The 14,720-nt window shown below is 29.3% G+C and overlaps 5 protein-coding genes and 1 non-coding gene across 6 annotated transcripts; 3 read left to right on the forward strand and 3 right to left on the reverse strand.

Moving 5' to 3' along the window:
* Window positions 1-96: 96 nt before the first annotated feature.
* Window positions 97-1,052, reverse strand: BX663DRAFT_499499 (uncharacterized protein). Its single transcript, XM_051526190.1, has 6 exons — window positions 932-1,052; window positions 812-862; window positions 635-754; window positions 518-579; window positions 300-459; window positions 97-250 (listed from the first exon to the last, which is right to left on the reverse strand). Exons 1-6 carry the CDS (start codon window positions 1,027-1,029, stop codon window positions 115-117), a joined length of 627 nt encoding a protein of 208 aa, XP_051385357.1. The 5' UTR covers window positions 1,030-1,052; the 3' UTR covers window positions 97-114.
* A 2,681-nt stretch (window positions 1,053-3,733) lies between these two features.
* BX663DRAFT_t38 lies at window positions 3,734-3,806 on the forward strand. Its single transcript has one exon. It is a non-coding gene; the product is annotated as a tRNA-Trp (tRNA).
* Window positions 3,807-5,001: 1,195 nt separating this feature from the next.
* Window positions 5,002-6,071, forward strand: BX663DRAFT_549382 (uncharacterized protein; the record flags this gene model as incomplete). Its single annotated transcript, XM_051531141.1, has 3 exons — window positions 5,002-5,041; window positions 5,127-5,581; window positions 5,832-6,071. 3 exons carry the CDS (start codon window positions 5,002-5,004, stop codon window positions 6,069-6,071), a joined length of 735 nt encoding a protein of 244 aa, XP_051385358.1.
* Window positions 6,072-7,166: 1,095 nt separating this feature from the next.
* BX663DRAFT_499511 (uncharacterized protein) lies at window positions 7,167-8,100 on the reverse strand. Its single transcript, XM_051526191.1, has one exon. The coding sequence runs from the start codon at window positions 8,006-8,008 to the stop codon at window positions 7,274-7,276; it is 735 nt and encodes a 244-aa protein (XP_051385359.1). The 5' UTR covers window positions 8,009-8,100; the 3' UTR covers window positions 7,167-7,273.
* A 2,764-nt stretch (window positions 8,101-10,864) lies between these two features.
* Window positions 10,865-12,803, forward strand: BX663DRAFT_499518 (Alpha/Beta hydrolase protein). The gene is made up of 7 exons (XM_051526192.1): window positions 10,865-11,138; window positions 11,250-11,403; window positions 11,466-11,533; window positions 11,603-11,823; window positions 11,893-12,376; window positions 12,468-12,511; window positions 12,615-12,803. Exons 1-7 carry the CDS (start codon window positions 10,901-10,903, stop codon window positions 12,720-12,722), a joined length of 1,317 nt encoding a protein of 438 aa, XP_051385360.1. The 5' UTR covers window positions 10,865-10,900; the 3' UTR covers window positions 12,723-12,803.
* Window positions 12,724-14,363, reverse strand: BX663DRAFT_499530 (ubiquitin fusion degradation protein UFD1-domain-containing protein). The gene is made up of 8 exons (XM_051526193.1): window positions 14,177-14,363; window positions 13,925-14,099; window positions 13,823-13,855; window positions 13,629-13,750; window positions 13,441-13,571; window positions 13,142-13,355; window positions 12,986-13,083; window positions 12,724-12,921 (listed from the first exon to the last, which is right to left on the reverse strand). Exons 1-8 carry the CDS (start codon window positions 14,177-14,179, stop codon window positions 12,729-12,731), a joined length of 969 nt encoding a protein of 322 aa, XP_051385361.1. The 5' UTR covers window positions 14,180-14,363; the 3' UTR covers window positions 12,724-12,728.
* Between the last annotated feature and the right edge of the window lie 357 nt (window positions 14,364-14,720).

Here is a 14,720-nt window from a genome sequence, read left to right on the forward strand (position 1 = left end):
CCAGTAGAAATTATACACTTTCCATTGTGAAAATTTATTTACAAAGATAAGAACAAAAAGAAACAAAAAAAAAAAAAAAAAAAAAAAAAAAGTATCCTTTTACATGAATAACTTTCAACATAGTTTGGCCCAACCAAAAGCTCTTGGACCTGAACAACCAATGAATCCAATATATTGAATGTCAATATTTTCTGCAGATCCATTATAATCATAAGCTCTTAATAATTTGATTAGGACATATTTTCCAGATCTAAGATAAATGATGAATATAAATGGATATTATTATTAAATTACTCAACCTAAAATTTAAGTTAATAATAGTGGTTATGTCTTCCTCATTAGTCAAGGTAAACCAAGCAACTGGATCATTATCATCTAAGATACCATCATGTGATTCCATTTTCGTTTTCACATAATCTTCGTAATCTTGCTTTGTGAAATGATCAAACATAGCTGTGTCTATATTTGTATAGTTTATTTAGATAAATATGTATATTGTGGGTATCAAATTTATTACCTGAAACATTGATTTCTTTATGAGAAATGAATATTAAGCCATCTTTACATGGAGCAGTAAAACTAGATATTTTATGATGTCGTTATCCTCTATCTATTTATTACTATTGTTATTTACCCAAATCGAGGTGCTCTTATGACCATTTTGGAGATAGAGCAAGTCTTATCGGTAATTATGCCACTTTCGACATATCCACGATATTGAGTTAGTATATTAATAGCGCCACGTCTCCTAGAGCTATATACAAGATAAAGTTTAAAATACACGTATGTGTATATATAATACATGTACTACCAATAAACTGATCCGTTATTTAGCAGGATATTATGAATACCGTACATAGATCTAACAATTGGAAATTTCTTTTTTAACGTGTTATCTCTATTAACGAACTTTTTTTTTTTTTTTAATTACCCAAATTCGCCTCCATCTGCATAAACTATATCAAAATTTAGCATGTGCAATTGTTGCAAACTTGCTATTTCAAAAATATCATTTTGAGCAGTCTTCATATTTAACAAAGAAAGGGTTATAGAGAGAGAGAGAGGTCATATGTAATAAATGCATAATTTTAATTGTTAAAATATAAAAAGAAATGAAATTTATACGTCATTTTTTCTGCTCTCTTGCATAATAAGAACATTATATTTCTTTTCATTATAACAAAAGGGAATAATTGTCATTATACAAAAGACTGAATAAATACACAAAATGAACGAACTAGTCAAACTATTAAAATATACAATTTTGTTTTCTACATAGTTTCTATACGATATATATATATATATAAACTTGGCTGTATAGCATCTTTTTTTTTTAAATAAAAATACAAATATGGGTAGATGATAATGATACTGGATATGATCTATTATACTATTAGTGATATGAACGCGAGTATAACTATTCTATTCAGGAAGTTTTTTTAACCCATTATTCAAATATAATGAACTCTCTTAGTGTTTTCTTTTCTATCATTCTTCACAAATATGTATTATTTTACAAAAAAAAAAAAAAAAAAAAAAAAAAAAAAAAAAAAAAGACACAAGTATCTTCTACCATAATATATTATTAAATAATCCTTTTCATTGGATTTGGCAGATCATTAAATGAATTTAGTTGATTTTGTCTAAACAAATTATGTCAAAATAAGCCTCTCGAATCAATTTTTTTTTATTATTATTATTTCTTATTAGCTTATAGCAAAGGTATCCACCATCACCACCACCACCACCACTACTACTACTACTACCATTTAATTACCAACATCAACATTTAATTGTATTTAATTATATAAATATCCAGTAATTACGATCATATATATATATATATATATTACACGTATAATGAATCAATCTCGTTAACTTTACTTTTGATTAGGATTTAGAAGATTTATCTCCTAATAATACAGATGAATTATAATAAAGGTCCTTGAATCTAAGAAAATCTTTTTCAGTGAAATTATCTTGATGGAAAGAAGAGGCAGTATCAAGAATAGGGATACAAGACATATAATTATTCATAGGATAAGATGCTGTATCATTGTTTACAGTAATGGTTGCATTAGACATTATAGTAGTAGTAGTGATATCAGGGTCTGCAGCAGTTTCGGTAGACTCTATAGTATTAGTGGTAGTGGTATTAGTAGTAGCGCTATCTGCATTATTGTCTTCCTCTTCTTGGTAAGAGGGAAAAAGGTCACTTAAAATGGATGTGATTGGAGATACGGATAACTCAGAGTCAGACATCAAATCGCTAGGACTTGTGGTATTCCATTCTCTTGTATAGATAAAGGGCATTTTAATTGAAAGATAACTTTCAGAAGCAAATGGGATGAATTAAAAAATAAAATGAAATAAAATAAAATAAAATCATTATTAATATTATTTTCACGTCGAATGTCTCAAAGATTATTTATGTCTCATGAATAAATAAATAAAAAAAAAAAAATGTTTTAAACAAAATGAAATTACAAGCATAATGAGATACATAAGCAAACTTTATTTTTGGTATATTACATAGCAATATTTCCTTTTTTATGATTTTATGTACATACCTCATGAAAAGAAAAGAAACCAGTATAAATTCTTATATTGGTATTGAATATATTGCTAAGCATGTATATATTGTTACTTATTATTAAAAAAAAGGGTGGTATTAATGATATTGTTCATATATATACAACTGGTCATAAGTATATCTTAAAAGCAAATTCCATCACAATTTCTCTAACATACCTTCTTGTATCGATGGATATTATCTGTTAATATGCACGGCGCTTGATCTCTTTGAACCTACTATACTCTAATTAACTATAACTACTTGGAATTACTTTAAATATCTCCTTTCTTAAATAGTAATGTTTTTTATAGGTTGTTTATTCAACAGTGTTGCTGTTATAATAGTAAAATTGATTCTATTTATCCATTAACTCTTGAAATTTTGTCATTATTTAAAAATAATTCGATTTTAGAACCTATAATATAATACCAGCTTAAATGATGTTAATACATAATCTACTTTTCCAGCTTTACATATATTATATATTTATGTTATATTTTGGTCTTATATTTAAGAACGATATTTAATTGGATTTAAGCTACATATCCTCTTTTTTTTTTTTAAAGACATTATTTAATTTTAACGTGATAAACAATTCGTGTATGTATTTGGTATATTGAATATAGACATTGTGTGCTCTTCATTATCACTATGGTAACAACCCTTTTAGTTTAATAAGAATAATAATAAAAAGATAGATAGCACCTGATTAGTTAATTTTATTTATTTAAATTTACTAAGGGAGCTCATAGTTTTTTTTTTTTTTCATTGTCTATATCTATACTATTAAGTATTATAATACTTTTAATGTAAGAAGTCAAATTATTGCTAATTACCTGTAAAATGCAATACTATACACATATTTATTTAAACAACATTTTTTTATTACGTAATGAACAATAATTTGATTCTATTAGCTTGATTGTAAAAATAGATATAATTATATTAAGCGTCTACTATTCAATCTAGTGCTTGAATAGACATGATCATCATCTTCAAATATAATACAGCATAATTCCAAATATTAAGTAGACATAATTTCAACAACTCCAGAATTTTATAATAGTCACATATTTTTGAGGCTTCTTATTGGTTTTCGGACTTTCAATTTATATTATTAATTACATGTACTAGAGACGAATTTCAAAATCAACAAATGGGGGGTTAGCTTAATTGGTAGAGCGTCAGATTCCAAATCTGAAGGTCAAGAGTTCAATTCTCTTACTCCTCATTTTTCTTCTCGGTTTCCTTTTTTTGGTAATATGATTTTGCAAAAAAAAAAAGAAAAAGAACTTTTAATCATCGTTCCTATCTTACTGCAAAAGTTTATAATTATTTTACAAAGAGAGAGAGAAAGAAAAAAAAACTGCCTATCATGATAATGCTTCGAACATATTATTTATTCACCCATTGTTGCATAATAATAACAAGAGAGAGGGGATAATGTTTTCCTTTTGCTATAACGATACAATGCAGAATTCTGGAAATGATTTATCTATTATTATTTCTGCAATTGTTTTATAGTATTTATACAGCAGTTAAAAAAAACATCTTTATTTTAGTGTAATACTAATAAAAAAAGTTATTACCTGTATTATACTAATTATTAATATTATACTATTATTATTATTATTATTATTATTATTATTATTATTATTATTATTATTATTTCATTTCATCTTTACTACTACTACTATTATTACAGTCAAAGAAACTAGGTTGGGCCAATGAGAAAAAAATGGGTCGTTTCAAAATTGAATTGGGACACCAATATGAAAGTGTGACATCAGTATAAAAGTGGGATATATTGAGACACGCCTAGTTTTTGGGTGAATGTATAAACAAGAAGCTATAGTCTTGTTCCATTTAACAAGAAAGGACACTAATAGACTATCAGACTACTATGATGATCATCCAGATTAGGATATGATTCACCTAACTTGAATGATCCCGGAATGAACAATCCTCATGGAGAATATCCCAGATTCAAATTACTTAGGACAATAAGGAGCGTTTCTGTGAGTTTGATGGAGTGAGTGAACTATCGTTTTTGAAATAATAAAGCCAATTAAAGTAATTCAGATACGTAGAATGTAGGGTTTTTATTATTCGTAAGAAAGAAAGACCTAGAGCCACCAGGTCTTGGTTACAATCATTATTTATACTCTGTAATATTGGGCTCCATATGTAGTGCAGGTACCAATGTTATGATAATAGTGGATCAGAAAACCGACAATTTCATATGATTATAATCATACAAGTAACAAATAACGATAAATGTATGTAAAGGAGATCATCTTCGATCAATAAAGTTCTTCAGTCAGTTTACATTGAATAAACACTCACACAAGCATCTAGATTAACCCACTGTTTTTGTTTTTTCTTATATCTTTTTTATCTACCAATTCTACAGAATGAAAACTTAAATGACATCCCCTTTCTCCTATTTTATTGTCATTTATGCTGGTACCCATCAATTATTGGTCGAGGCTATACCAAAACTGACTCACAAAAAAACTATACAACTTTGCTGCTTTATTTGTTGGTCAAGGAAAGAATGCCGATACCGAGATTGCTGAAGCTTTTTTAAAATTTAGTAATGACATGGGAGAAGATTTTAATAGGCAACAACAGTTCCCCAACATTCAGTATAGCACACTAATCTCAATAGTCATGCGTAGCTTTGAGACACTTATAGAGAATCATGTTGGAGCCAACTTCAAGCCAAAAACGTTGCGTTATCTCTTTACGAGGCTTTCTGACACAACTGAATTTCCGAACCACCCTTTCCGAACTGATGTCAAACGCGACCTAGCTGAACGGGTATATAATGCTATTTGTACCAATCAAGAAATAATTTACCCTGCTAATCTGGAAGTTGCCGACATTCACAAAGTCTCAATCAACAATCTTATTGATGAATGCCGCCAAAGACTACATGGCTTGAACCTGACTGAAGCAGATTACTATGCTAAACCTCACTTGTATTTGCCGTGGTTATACCATGTTTTTTAAAAAAAAGGAGCAACATGTCATCATTCGTGAGCCAATGTTGACGCACGCCGTCTGATTTCTAATACACCATCAACAAGGACGTGTAACTGGGACGAGTTTAATGAAGCTTTGCGACATATATATTTTGGAACTTTGAGGCAATTAAAGGCTATTACACAACCGGGTTGAAAAAAGCTCAAATATCACAGCTATAGAAACAAGCAAAAAGCATTGACCGAAATGTGTAAACGGTTGTTTACAGACAGCAGAAAAATACCAAGAAGGCAATCCTGATATACAGCAAGCAAATCAGCAAAAGTGGAAACCGTTAGCCCCTAGAGACAATGCTGGTGAAGCTGAAAGGTCTACTGTAGTGGCGTTTGGTGGGCTCCGTGGGAATGTACCTTCTCCAACAAGGGCATTCAGAAAAGCCTTGCTAAATTATGTCAAATCAACCAGACGCAACCAGCCAAAATTCAAGAAAGTACGTCGTTATGATTGATGAGTATTTCACAAGTCAAATATGTCCCAGATGTCATACCAAAAGTACTTTCAACCAACGTGACAACTCCAATATGATGATCTATCCAGTTCTCAACTGTCAAACTTGTAATACTCGATGGAACAGAGACCACATGGCGAGTCTCAACATACGCTCTATCTTTTTGTATATGGCTGCCAACAATAACAATCAACCTGAAGAATTTCGGCGGGGGTAAGCTATCTTAATATTAATATAGATTTCATTACTTTCATATACTAACAACACTATTATTATTTGTGGAAAAATAACCTTAACAATTGAATAACATTATGACTTGTATAGCAGCAAGACATCCCATATTTACAGGTAAGTTGACCTATTGAAAAAAAAAGTTTTCATTCGCCCAAAAATTAAAAATATCTTCATATGTCCCATTTCTGTATCGCTGTCCTGCTTTCGTATCTCTGTCCCATTTTCATAATGGTGTCCCACTTTTGTATACGTGTTCCACTTTCATATTGGTATCCCAATTCAATTTTGAAACGACCCAATTTTTTCTCATTGGCCCAACCTAGTTTCTTCGACTGTAGTACTGTCTATGATAATAAGCGAAAATCATCCGAATGAATAAATAAATATATTCTCGGACATAGGAGATAATCATCACAAGTAATTGAAATGGCGTGATTAATGAATTTTTATTAGTACTAGTTATTATTATTGTTACTATTATTATTCCCCCCCTCCTCCTCCACCACCCCTTTATACATTGCTTTAATAGAATGGAAGAGTAGTGATAACACTATGGTCAAATAAGTATATTAACCAGTGAATAAAACTCATTTTTGATTTAATTCATAATGTTTAGTTGTAGACAGAGTTAAATAGATACATGGATAATAAAGAACATATTTTAAAGGACGTGTATCACTACTGAATGCTATTTATTATACAATAGTTTTTGTTCTTCTTGTTATTGAGTCCATACATAATATACATTAGTTGTCATTATGACAAAAAAAACACGACAAAAGATCTTTTTTTTTTTTTTTTAATATTACGTAAAAATTAAATTAAAACAAAATAAAACTAAAACAATATAATAGAAAGGAATTTTAAAATGATAATAGTAGTACTTTATTATTTAACAAAGAAAGAAAAAAAAATATTAATTCTTATTTTAAGATTATAAATGATTACAAGAATCGATGAATAATAAACTAAAATTTCATTAAAGCACGATGTGCTTCTGATAATTGACCTTCTAAAACTTTAATTCTTTCTTCAAGGGAATTGTCTTTTGATTGCAAACCAGCCTTTTCGGATTCTAGAACCGCAATACGTGTAATCAATTTTTGATTATCCGCTTCTAATTCTGAAACGTGTTTTTCTAACTGTTCCATCTTCATTAACTTTTTTAATCTTGAACGACGTGCGGCATCCGTGTTCTTTTGTCTTTTAAGGGCTATTTCATCTGGATCCATAGTAACTGTTGATGTTAATTTTCGTTTATTGTTACTTGCACATTGACGACTAGGTAAAGCAGTAGCAGTATTCATAAGAGGAGTTGTAGGACGTGGTGCAAGACGTGGTAAATTAGTAGTTGATTTCTTAACAGGAGATTGTTGTTTATGAGCAATATCAGGGAAAAGAGGTAAAGTAGGTGCTACTGCATTTTTATTGTCAAGATTATTTTGAACAGATGGAGTAATAGGAGGCGTAATAGGGAATAAAACTGAAATATCTTGCTGATTTGGCAAGTCAAAAGTAGCATTGGGTGGTGATATTAAACCTGATTTATAAAGTTCATCTACAAGCCAATCATCTATTGTATCTGGTGTAGTAGGTAAAGTAGGAGACTGTTGAAAATGAAGTGAAAATGGATGGATGATGTTATTGTTTACATCATCCAATAAAAATAATTCTTCTTGATAATGATTGCTATTTGTTGTCATTGTTGGTTTTTTTTTCTTTTACTTTACTTTAATGTCCTGGTGGGTTTTGTCTTTTAGAATATTTTTTACGACGTGAAGAATCAGTTGTATAAGAGAAAAAGGGTTGACGTGACATATTGATATAATTTGATACTGATGACATTTAATATATTGATATTGATATAAAAAAATAATACGATAATTAAATATAAGATTAAATACGACTATACGATAGATTCCTTTTTTTTTAACACGATAAAAGGGCAATTAAAAGGCTTAAATAATAATAATAACAACCATCTTGGGCTATTCACAAAAGAAGAAGATAAAAAGTAAGTATATAAATAAATAAATAAATAAAGGTAAAATATATATATATATGTGTGTGTGTGTGTTTTAGTTAATTATCGTATAAAGAAGAAAAAGAAAAAGAAAAATGAAATATGAAAAAAAGTTACCGATATTTATAAAAAAAAAAATATTTTCACTATCTCATCTATTTTTTTTTCCTTATCTAAAACAGATCACTTCCTATTGGATGTAAATTTTTTTTGAACACATGACACAATATTATACACCTTTTGCCTAAATGATGTTTCAAGAAAATAAATTAAAGTGCCGCATTTTTTTTTATTATTATTATTTTGTAGTATATATTCTTTAAACTAAGACTATTCGAGTACTCTGATAATCAACTTTTCGTTTTTTTTTTTTTTTTTTTTTTTTTTTTTTTTTGGAATTTATAGAACAAGAAGCACAATCCATGTTGTTGCTTCTGGTGGTGTGTTGCTTGATCCCTGTTTCATTGTGTTGTACCTTTTTTTTTATGAGACTCGCACTATAGTGTCGTCCTGCATTTGCATATCTTTGCGCTTAGTTGAGGACTGTTGAAGAAGGTCGATAGTAAACTGATTCTTAGCCACGAATTTGCTAATTCAATTCGTGTCTGGCATCATATAGTCGTGTGGCAATTTGTATTGTAACAGCTCTTCTGGTACTAGGGAAAAAAAAAGAAGAAGAAGGCATTGTTAATAAGTTTTAATTTCAGGGGGGGTTTTTTCTGTATTCCTTATTTGCCTTACTTATTGTCATGGTAATCCGGGGAAAGAGGTAAGCAGAGATATCATTTTGGCAAGCCAATAAAATAGAGTACTACTGTTACATTTGCATATAAGGTTTTACCTTTTTTAAATTGAAACCTAAATTCGAAAATCACTGATAATACTTTTGCCACAAAAAAAAAAACGTCATTGGTGGTAGTACATAATGATTTATACAATTTTTAATGGGAGAAGGTTATACGATACGAATTTTCTTACAAAAATGTATAAATTATACAAAAAATCACTTTTAATCAGCAATAGAGTCAAAAAAAAAAATAGTTAGAAAAACAAGACGATTATTCAATACAATAAATAAAGTACTACAGCATGTTACTACTTATCTTGTAATAAGAATACAATAGGTATTTTTTTTTTTTTTTTGTTCTGTCGAATAACGTCAAACTTGAGTAGTAAAGTAAACACTAATAAATGGATAAGTTTTATTATTTACTGACTCAGACAATCTTCTACTTAAATCGTACAACGCTCCTGAAAAAAATAAATAACGACTATCAGTGTTTCACCAATTATTGTCTATACCAAATAAAGTATAAGCAATGATATAAAAGAGGATGTAGATCCCTAGAACAATTATAGAGTTTAAACTAATTAAACATTAATTATTAAATATATTCCTTATTGACTGACGACCAAGAAGATGATACTTCTTTAGGATAGTTATTTACTCTTAAAGGCATAGGTATACTCTTCTTTGGTTACAAGTCAGTTTATTATTATCTCTATTATAGAGAAAGAGAGAAGCTTGCGGTCTTATCATATTTCTTTTTACTTTTTTTATCTTGGTTATATATGGAATTCAAGAAAATCAGATATAAGATAAAGCCAGTAGCTCTGTTATCTGATGATTTACAAAAGACTAAATTAACAACAAAAGGGTACACACATCGTATAAACCAATTAAATAAGAATGAGGATAATACACTTTAATAGTATCAAAGACTCATTACTATTGTAATAGAGCATATAAGAATAAAAGAGGTTATCATATAGCACTTTAAAAGAAGAGAAAACAGACCATCAAAAAAAGCCCTTTACTTATAATAGAGCAAAGTGTTCATATCTCTATCCATCATCATTCTCAAGAGAAGAAGATAATCGTACATCATTTCAGAACACTACTCAATTGTATAGAGGAGCACATCTTCTGGATAATCCACAAACATAAAGAATTAATAAACTTACTGCTGTCCTTTTTGTAAAGCTGACCTTTCTGATTTTCAAGTTTATAAAATCAGCATCTAAAACAGGTCTTGAAATCATCGCCCAATACCACCAACAGGAATAGCTTCAAAGAAAAAGCCCGGAACAAAGAACTGTCCTGCATGTGAAGTTATGTTTGCCAACATAAAATTGTACAGAGTACATCTTAAAGATGAGCATCAATGGAGTATGTTATCTTTCAGAAAGAATGAAAAAAGAGGAGCTAAAAAAAAAAAAGAAAAACGCATTTAATAGTCATAGTAATGATGATGTTTGCCATCTCTCTTTTGTTCATAGTTCTCCTTTAGATGGAAATTTACAATTTCTTTTTTTTTTTTTTTACTTTTGTATAAACTTGAAATGAAGACATGATGAACATAAAAAAGTAAGATGAATATTATAAGCTTCTATTACTATTGGTGTATATATATATTTATATATATATAAATATATATTTAGTTGTATGCTATACGCGAAACCATTGTTATTCATATTTGTTGTTGTTAAGCTGCTGATGGCCGCCCTGAGTTTTAATAAAATTGGGCCCACGAAATTTTCTTTTTTTTTTCTTCTTCTTCTTTTCTTTATTATGTTACAATTTGTTTCAGCTTTATTTGCAACAGGCTATATAGTATCTGTGATTATCTTTGCTTTTTTTACATTATGTGCGTTTGATAAACCTTTTACTCGAGAATTATTTGCAAATCGACTACGAAGATATTTGTTCATGGTTGAAGTCATGTCTTCAGGTGTAACTGAATCTTGTCTTCATCTCATTTTGATTAAATTGACTTTAATAAAGCTTGTTAATTACTTTGATGGCTTTCGTAAAAATGAAAAAATGTATATGTATATATATAAATCATTCTATTGACTCATCTATACATATATACATACATAAAACTCTCTCTCTCTCTCTCCTCCTCATTATTATTTAGGATATAGTTTCTCTAAACTGGCTTATATTGTTGATATCATCAATATGCTATCTCTTTTGGTTTTCTTTTATGAAATGTTAACTGAAAAGGCAATTGCAGATACAACAATTCAATCTATTGATAATAAACGAGGACCGATTGACAGTATTGTTTGGTAAATATAAAATAGTATTTTGTTCTTAATAATACATCATTTTCACATACATAATGATTTAGTACGGCTGATATGAAGAAGCTTATAAATCCTGTTTGGACACCTGACGATATTAAAGTTCATCCAAATAGTAATTCTAAATTAAGCTTTTTTCTTTTCATGTGATAAAAAGGACCAACTTACGTAATATAATATATAGTTACTTATGCTACAAATGAAGAGATTAGAGAAGCTTTAGTGACAACCAATCATGATTTTAATCAACCTCGTAAAATGATGTTAGATATTTACACACATAAAAATAATACCACAGCTGGATTAAAGCCTGTTTTAATTCATATTCATGGAGGTGCTTGGATGATGGGATCAAAGAATATTTTCTATCCATATGAAAAGTTATTAGTTAAAGAGAATGATTGGGTAAATAAATGAATAAATGAATAAAGAAATAAAGATACAAAAGTTGCTAATAGACACACATTCTATTAGGTCATTGTCAATATTGGTTATCGGTTAGCTCCTAAGAATGCATATCCTACTCACTTGAAAGATGTTAAACGTGCTATTCGTTGGATTAAACAAAATATTGTCTCATTTGGTGGTGACCCTGAATTCATTGTTTTAGCTGGTGACTCTGCAGGAGCTCATTTAGCTGCTATGGCTTCTATGACAGCTAATGATCCTCAATATCAACCTGGATTTGAAAGTGTCGATACCTCTGTACGTGGCGTGATTAGTTTAAGTGGTGCACTTGATATGGCAACAAATGCTCATCATGCCATCTTCTTTTGTAAAAAAGTCGCTCAATTGAGTAAACTTGACTCGGTCTTCTTGACTGAGCATTCCCCTGCCGCTATGATTCAGGTCACAAAGGATAAAGATAAATTAGTCCCTTTTTTACTTATTTCAGGTGAACGAGATGGATTAACAGAAAGTAAAATGTCAAAGCTATTTAAAAGCTCATACGATGACGGTATGTCTATACATATATAAATATATATATATATATATATATATGTATATAGTGAACAATAATAGACTCATGTTTACATATATGAATATAGCAGTGGGACCTGAAAACAATGATTGCACACTTGTATTATTACCCGTAAGTTATATAGAATACATATTTATACACACATGTATACAATTCTGATACTCATGATTACATAATATTCATGTATCTTTTCATGTATATATCATAATAATAGGGTGGACATCATGTTTCATATGTTGGTTGGTCACCTCGGTCACTTTATGTTGCTAGAGTGATCCAATCATGGTGTACTCAGTTATATATTAAAAATTATAAAAAATAAAGACTTTTATTTCTTTTTGGATCTTAATGTCTGACCTGCACCTTTAAATACTGCTGTTGTTGCTGTTGCTGCTGTTGTTGTTGATGGAGGTGGTACAACTGGGAAGCCAAAGTAAAGTTGGCCAAAAGGCAGGTTAAAGGCTCCATCTTCATCTCTTTCTTCTTCTTCATGATTGTGTGTTGTAATAGCAGCGGCAGCACTATCAAATTTATTTATTATGTAAGTTCGTCATCTATCGTCCCCTTTTATTTATATAGTCTAACCTTTTTGTCTTTCCACGAAGACTTTGTCCACCTCCACCAAATGCAGAAAATTCAGACTTTTTAATAGGTTTAGGTAAATCAATGACCATATGACTCTTCTAATATGTATATAAAATATAAGTTTCAGTGCATGTTTATTTCTCATTCCTCTTTTACCATGGGTTTGACTTTTTGTTCATTTGGCTCTACATAACCCACAGGTGGTGCAAAATCAACTTCTAAATCTGTTTCAACAATCGAAATACCTGAATGTTCCTCGTAAAATGGTTTTACTTCTAATACTTTAATTTCATATATCTTATTATTATAATTGATTTGAATGATATCTCCCATCGTTAATGTTGAAAAATTACGTAATGCCTTTTCCAATCTAAATACATGCATATATGTATACATTTATATACAAATAAGATTTAGTACACAAGTTGAAATGGATGCTGGTATATATATATTACACTGCTCGATGATCACTAATATCTAAAAAGTCTGTAGATTGAGGTTGAATCTTTACAAAAGATCCAAGTGGCAATGTCACATTTTTAACTTCAATAATATTTCCTGGCTCCACACCTAATGTTTCCATCATCTAATAGTTAAGGTTAATATGACTAGGACTACTAATAGTATACGTGTATATGCTTACCCATTGTGGTAAATACACCCTTCCTTCTTCTGCAATAAATTCAAGTACACCTGTATGTGTATGTTTATTTTCAGCTCCATTGATTAATCTAAACAACATTGGATATGAAATATTAAGTTGTGCTAATGAATATATATATATATAAAAGGATTAGTTTAATTGTAAAAGATCTTTACTTTAATTTTAAACTTTACAAAGTTTTTCTAAAGCTGATTGAGGCAGAATGACTATATTATAACATTAAAAAAAAAAATTCAAGTTATACACGTAGTCATTAATAATAATAGCAAGCTTACTTTTGCCACCATAATTGACATTTTCTCTTTCATTTCCATTTTGCATCATTGCAATAGGAAAGCATCGATAGCTTTCAGAGAACCCTCTATTAGGATTAACAAAGCCTCCAAGATTATGACGGAATCCACCAAAGAAAGTGGGTCCAAAAGGATCATCGTCGTTAAAACCGTTAAACTACGCATGGGATCATTTCAAATTTAAATATACAACAATCTATTTTTTTTTTTATTATTATTTCTGTATTTATTTACCATCTTCTTTCTAGTTTTAGTTTTTTTTTTAAAATGTGTTTATATAAATGTATAAAAGAGAGTAATAACAATTAAAGATGACGAAGACGTATATGTGTATGTTTATATGTGTTTATTTTTTTTAAAACTCATCAAAAATTTTTGGCATAAATAAATAAATAAATAAATAATACTTTCCCTTAGAATGATGCGAATATATCAATGAAAGGTCTATTCGTGTCGTTCATTTGTCGAAGCCATGTAGTGCATGAAGCTATTTCTGATAGCATGGATTTATTTAAAGAAAGGAGAATTGTGTGTTTCCATCAATACACCAGATTATGTCGAATGCATTACATAAATCTTTCACCTATTATTCATTATAGATATGATGTAGTAAATATATGATATATGTATATATATATATATATATGTATATGTATATATATATATATATAAACGTCAGGTCTCATATATAAACTAGTTGTTATTATTACGCCAAGATCTTTATTATAATGTTGTTTACTAGTTTTTAAACAAACACTAATATTAAAATGAATTTGAT

Source organism: Cokeromyces recurvatus (genome assembly GCF_025118155.1).
Source record: "Cokeromyces recurvatus strain NRRL 2243 chromosome Unknown BX663scaffold_5, whole genome shotgun sequence".
Taxonomy (NCBI): domain Eukaryota; kingdom Fungi; phylum Mucoromycota; class Mucoromycetes; order Mucorales; family Mucoraceae; genus Cokeromyces; species Cokeromyces recurvatus.

Coding starts and splice junctions, on each gene's coding strand:
- BX663DRAFT_499518 (XM_051526192.1), top strand. CDS start 10,901: ATGTTACAATTTGTTTCAGCTTTATTTGCAACAGGCTATATAGTATCT. Junction 11,534..11,602: donor TATTAAAGTTCATCCAAATA/GTAATTCTAAAT, acceptor TATAATATATAG/TTACTTATGCTACAAATGAA. Junction 11,824..11,892: donor TAGTTAAAGAGAATGATTGG/GTAAATAAATGA, acceptor ACATTCTATTAG/GTCATTGTCAATATTGGTTA.
- BX663DRAFT_499511 (XM_051526191.1), bottom strand. CDS start 8,008: ATGACAACAAATAGCAATCATTATCAAGAAGAATTATTTTTATTGGAT.
- BX663DRAFT_499530 (XM_051526193.1), bottom strand. Junction 13,751..13,822: donor ATCAGCTTTAGAAAAACTTT/GTAAAGTTTAAA, acceptor TATATTCATTAG/CACAACTTAATATTTCATAT. Junction 13,356..13,440: donor ATTAGTGATCATCGAGCAGT/GTAATATATATA, acceptor GCATGTATTTAG/ATTGGAAAAGGCATTACGTA.
- BX663DRAFT_499499 (XM_051526190.1), bottom strand. CDS start 1,029: ATGAAGACTGCTCAAAATGATATTTTTGAAATAGCAAGTTTGCAACAA. Junction 863..931: donor GCAGATGGAGGCGAATTTGG/GTAATTAAAAAA, acceptor TCCAATTGTTAG/ATCTATGTACGGTATTCATA. Junction 755..811: donor AATAACGGATCAGTTTATTG/GTAGTACATGTA, acceptor TCTTGTATATAG/CTCTAGGAGACGTGGCGCTA.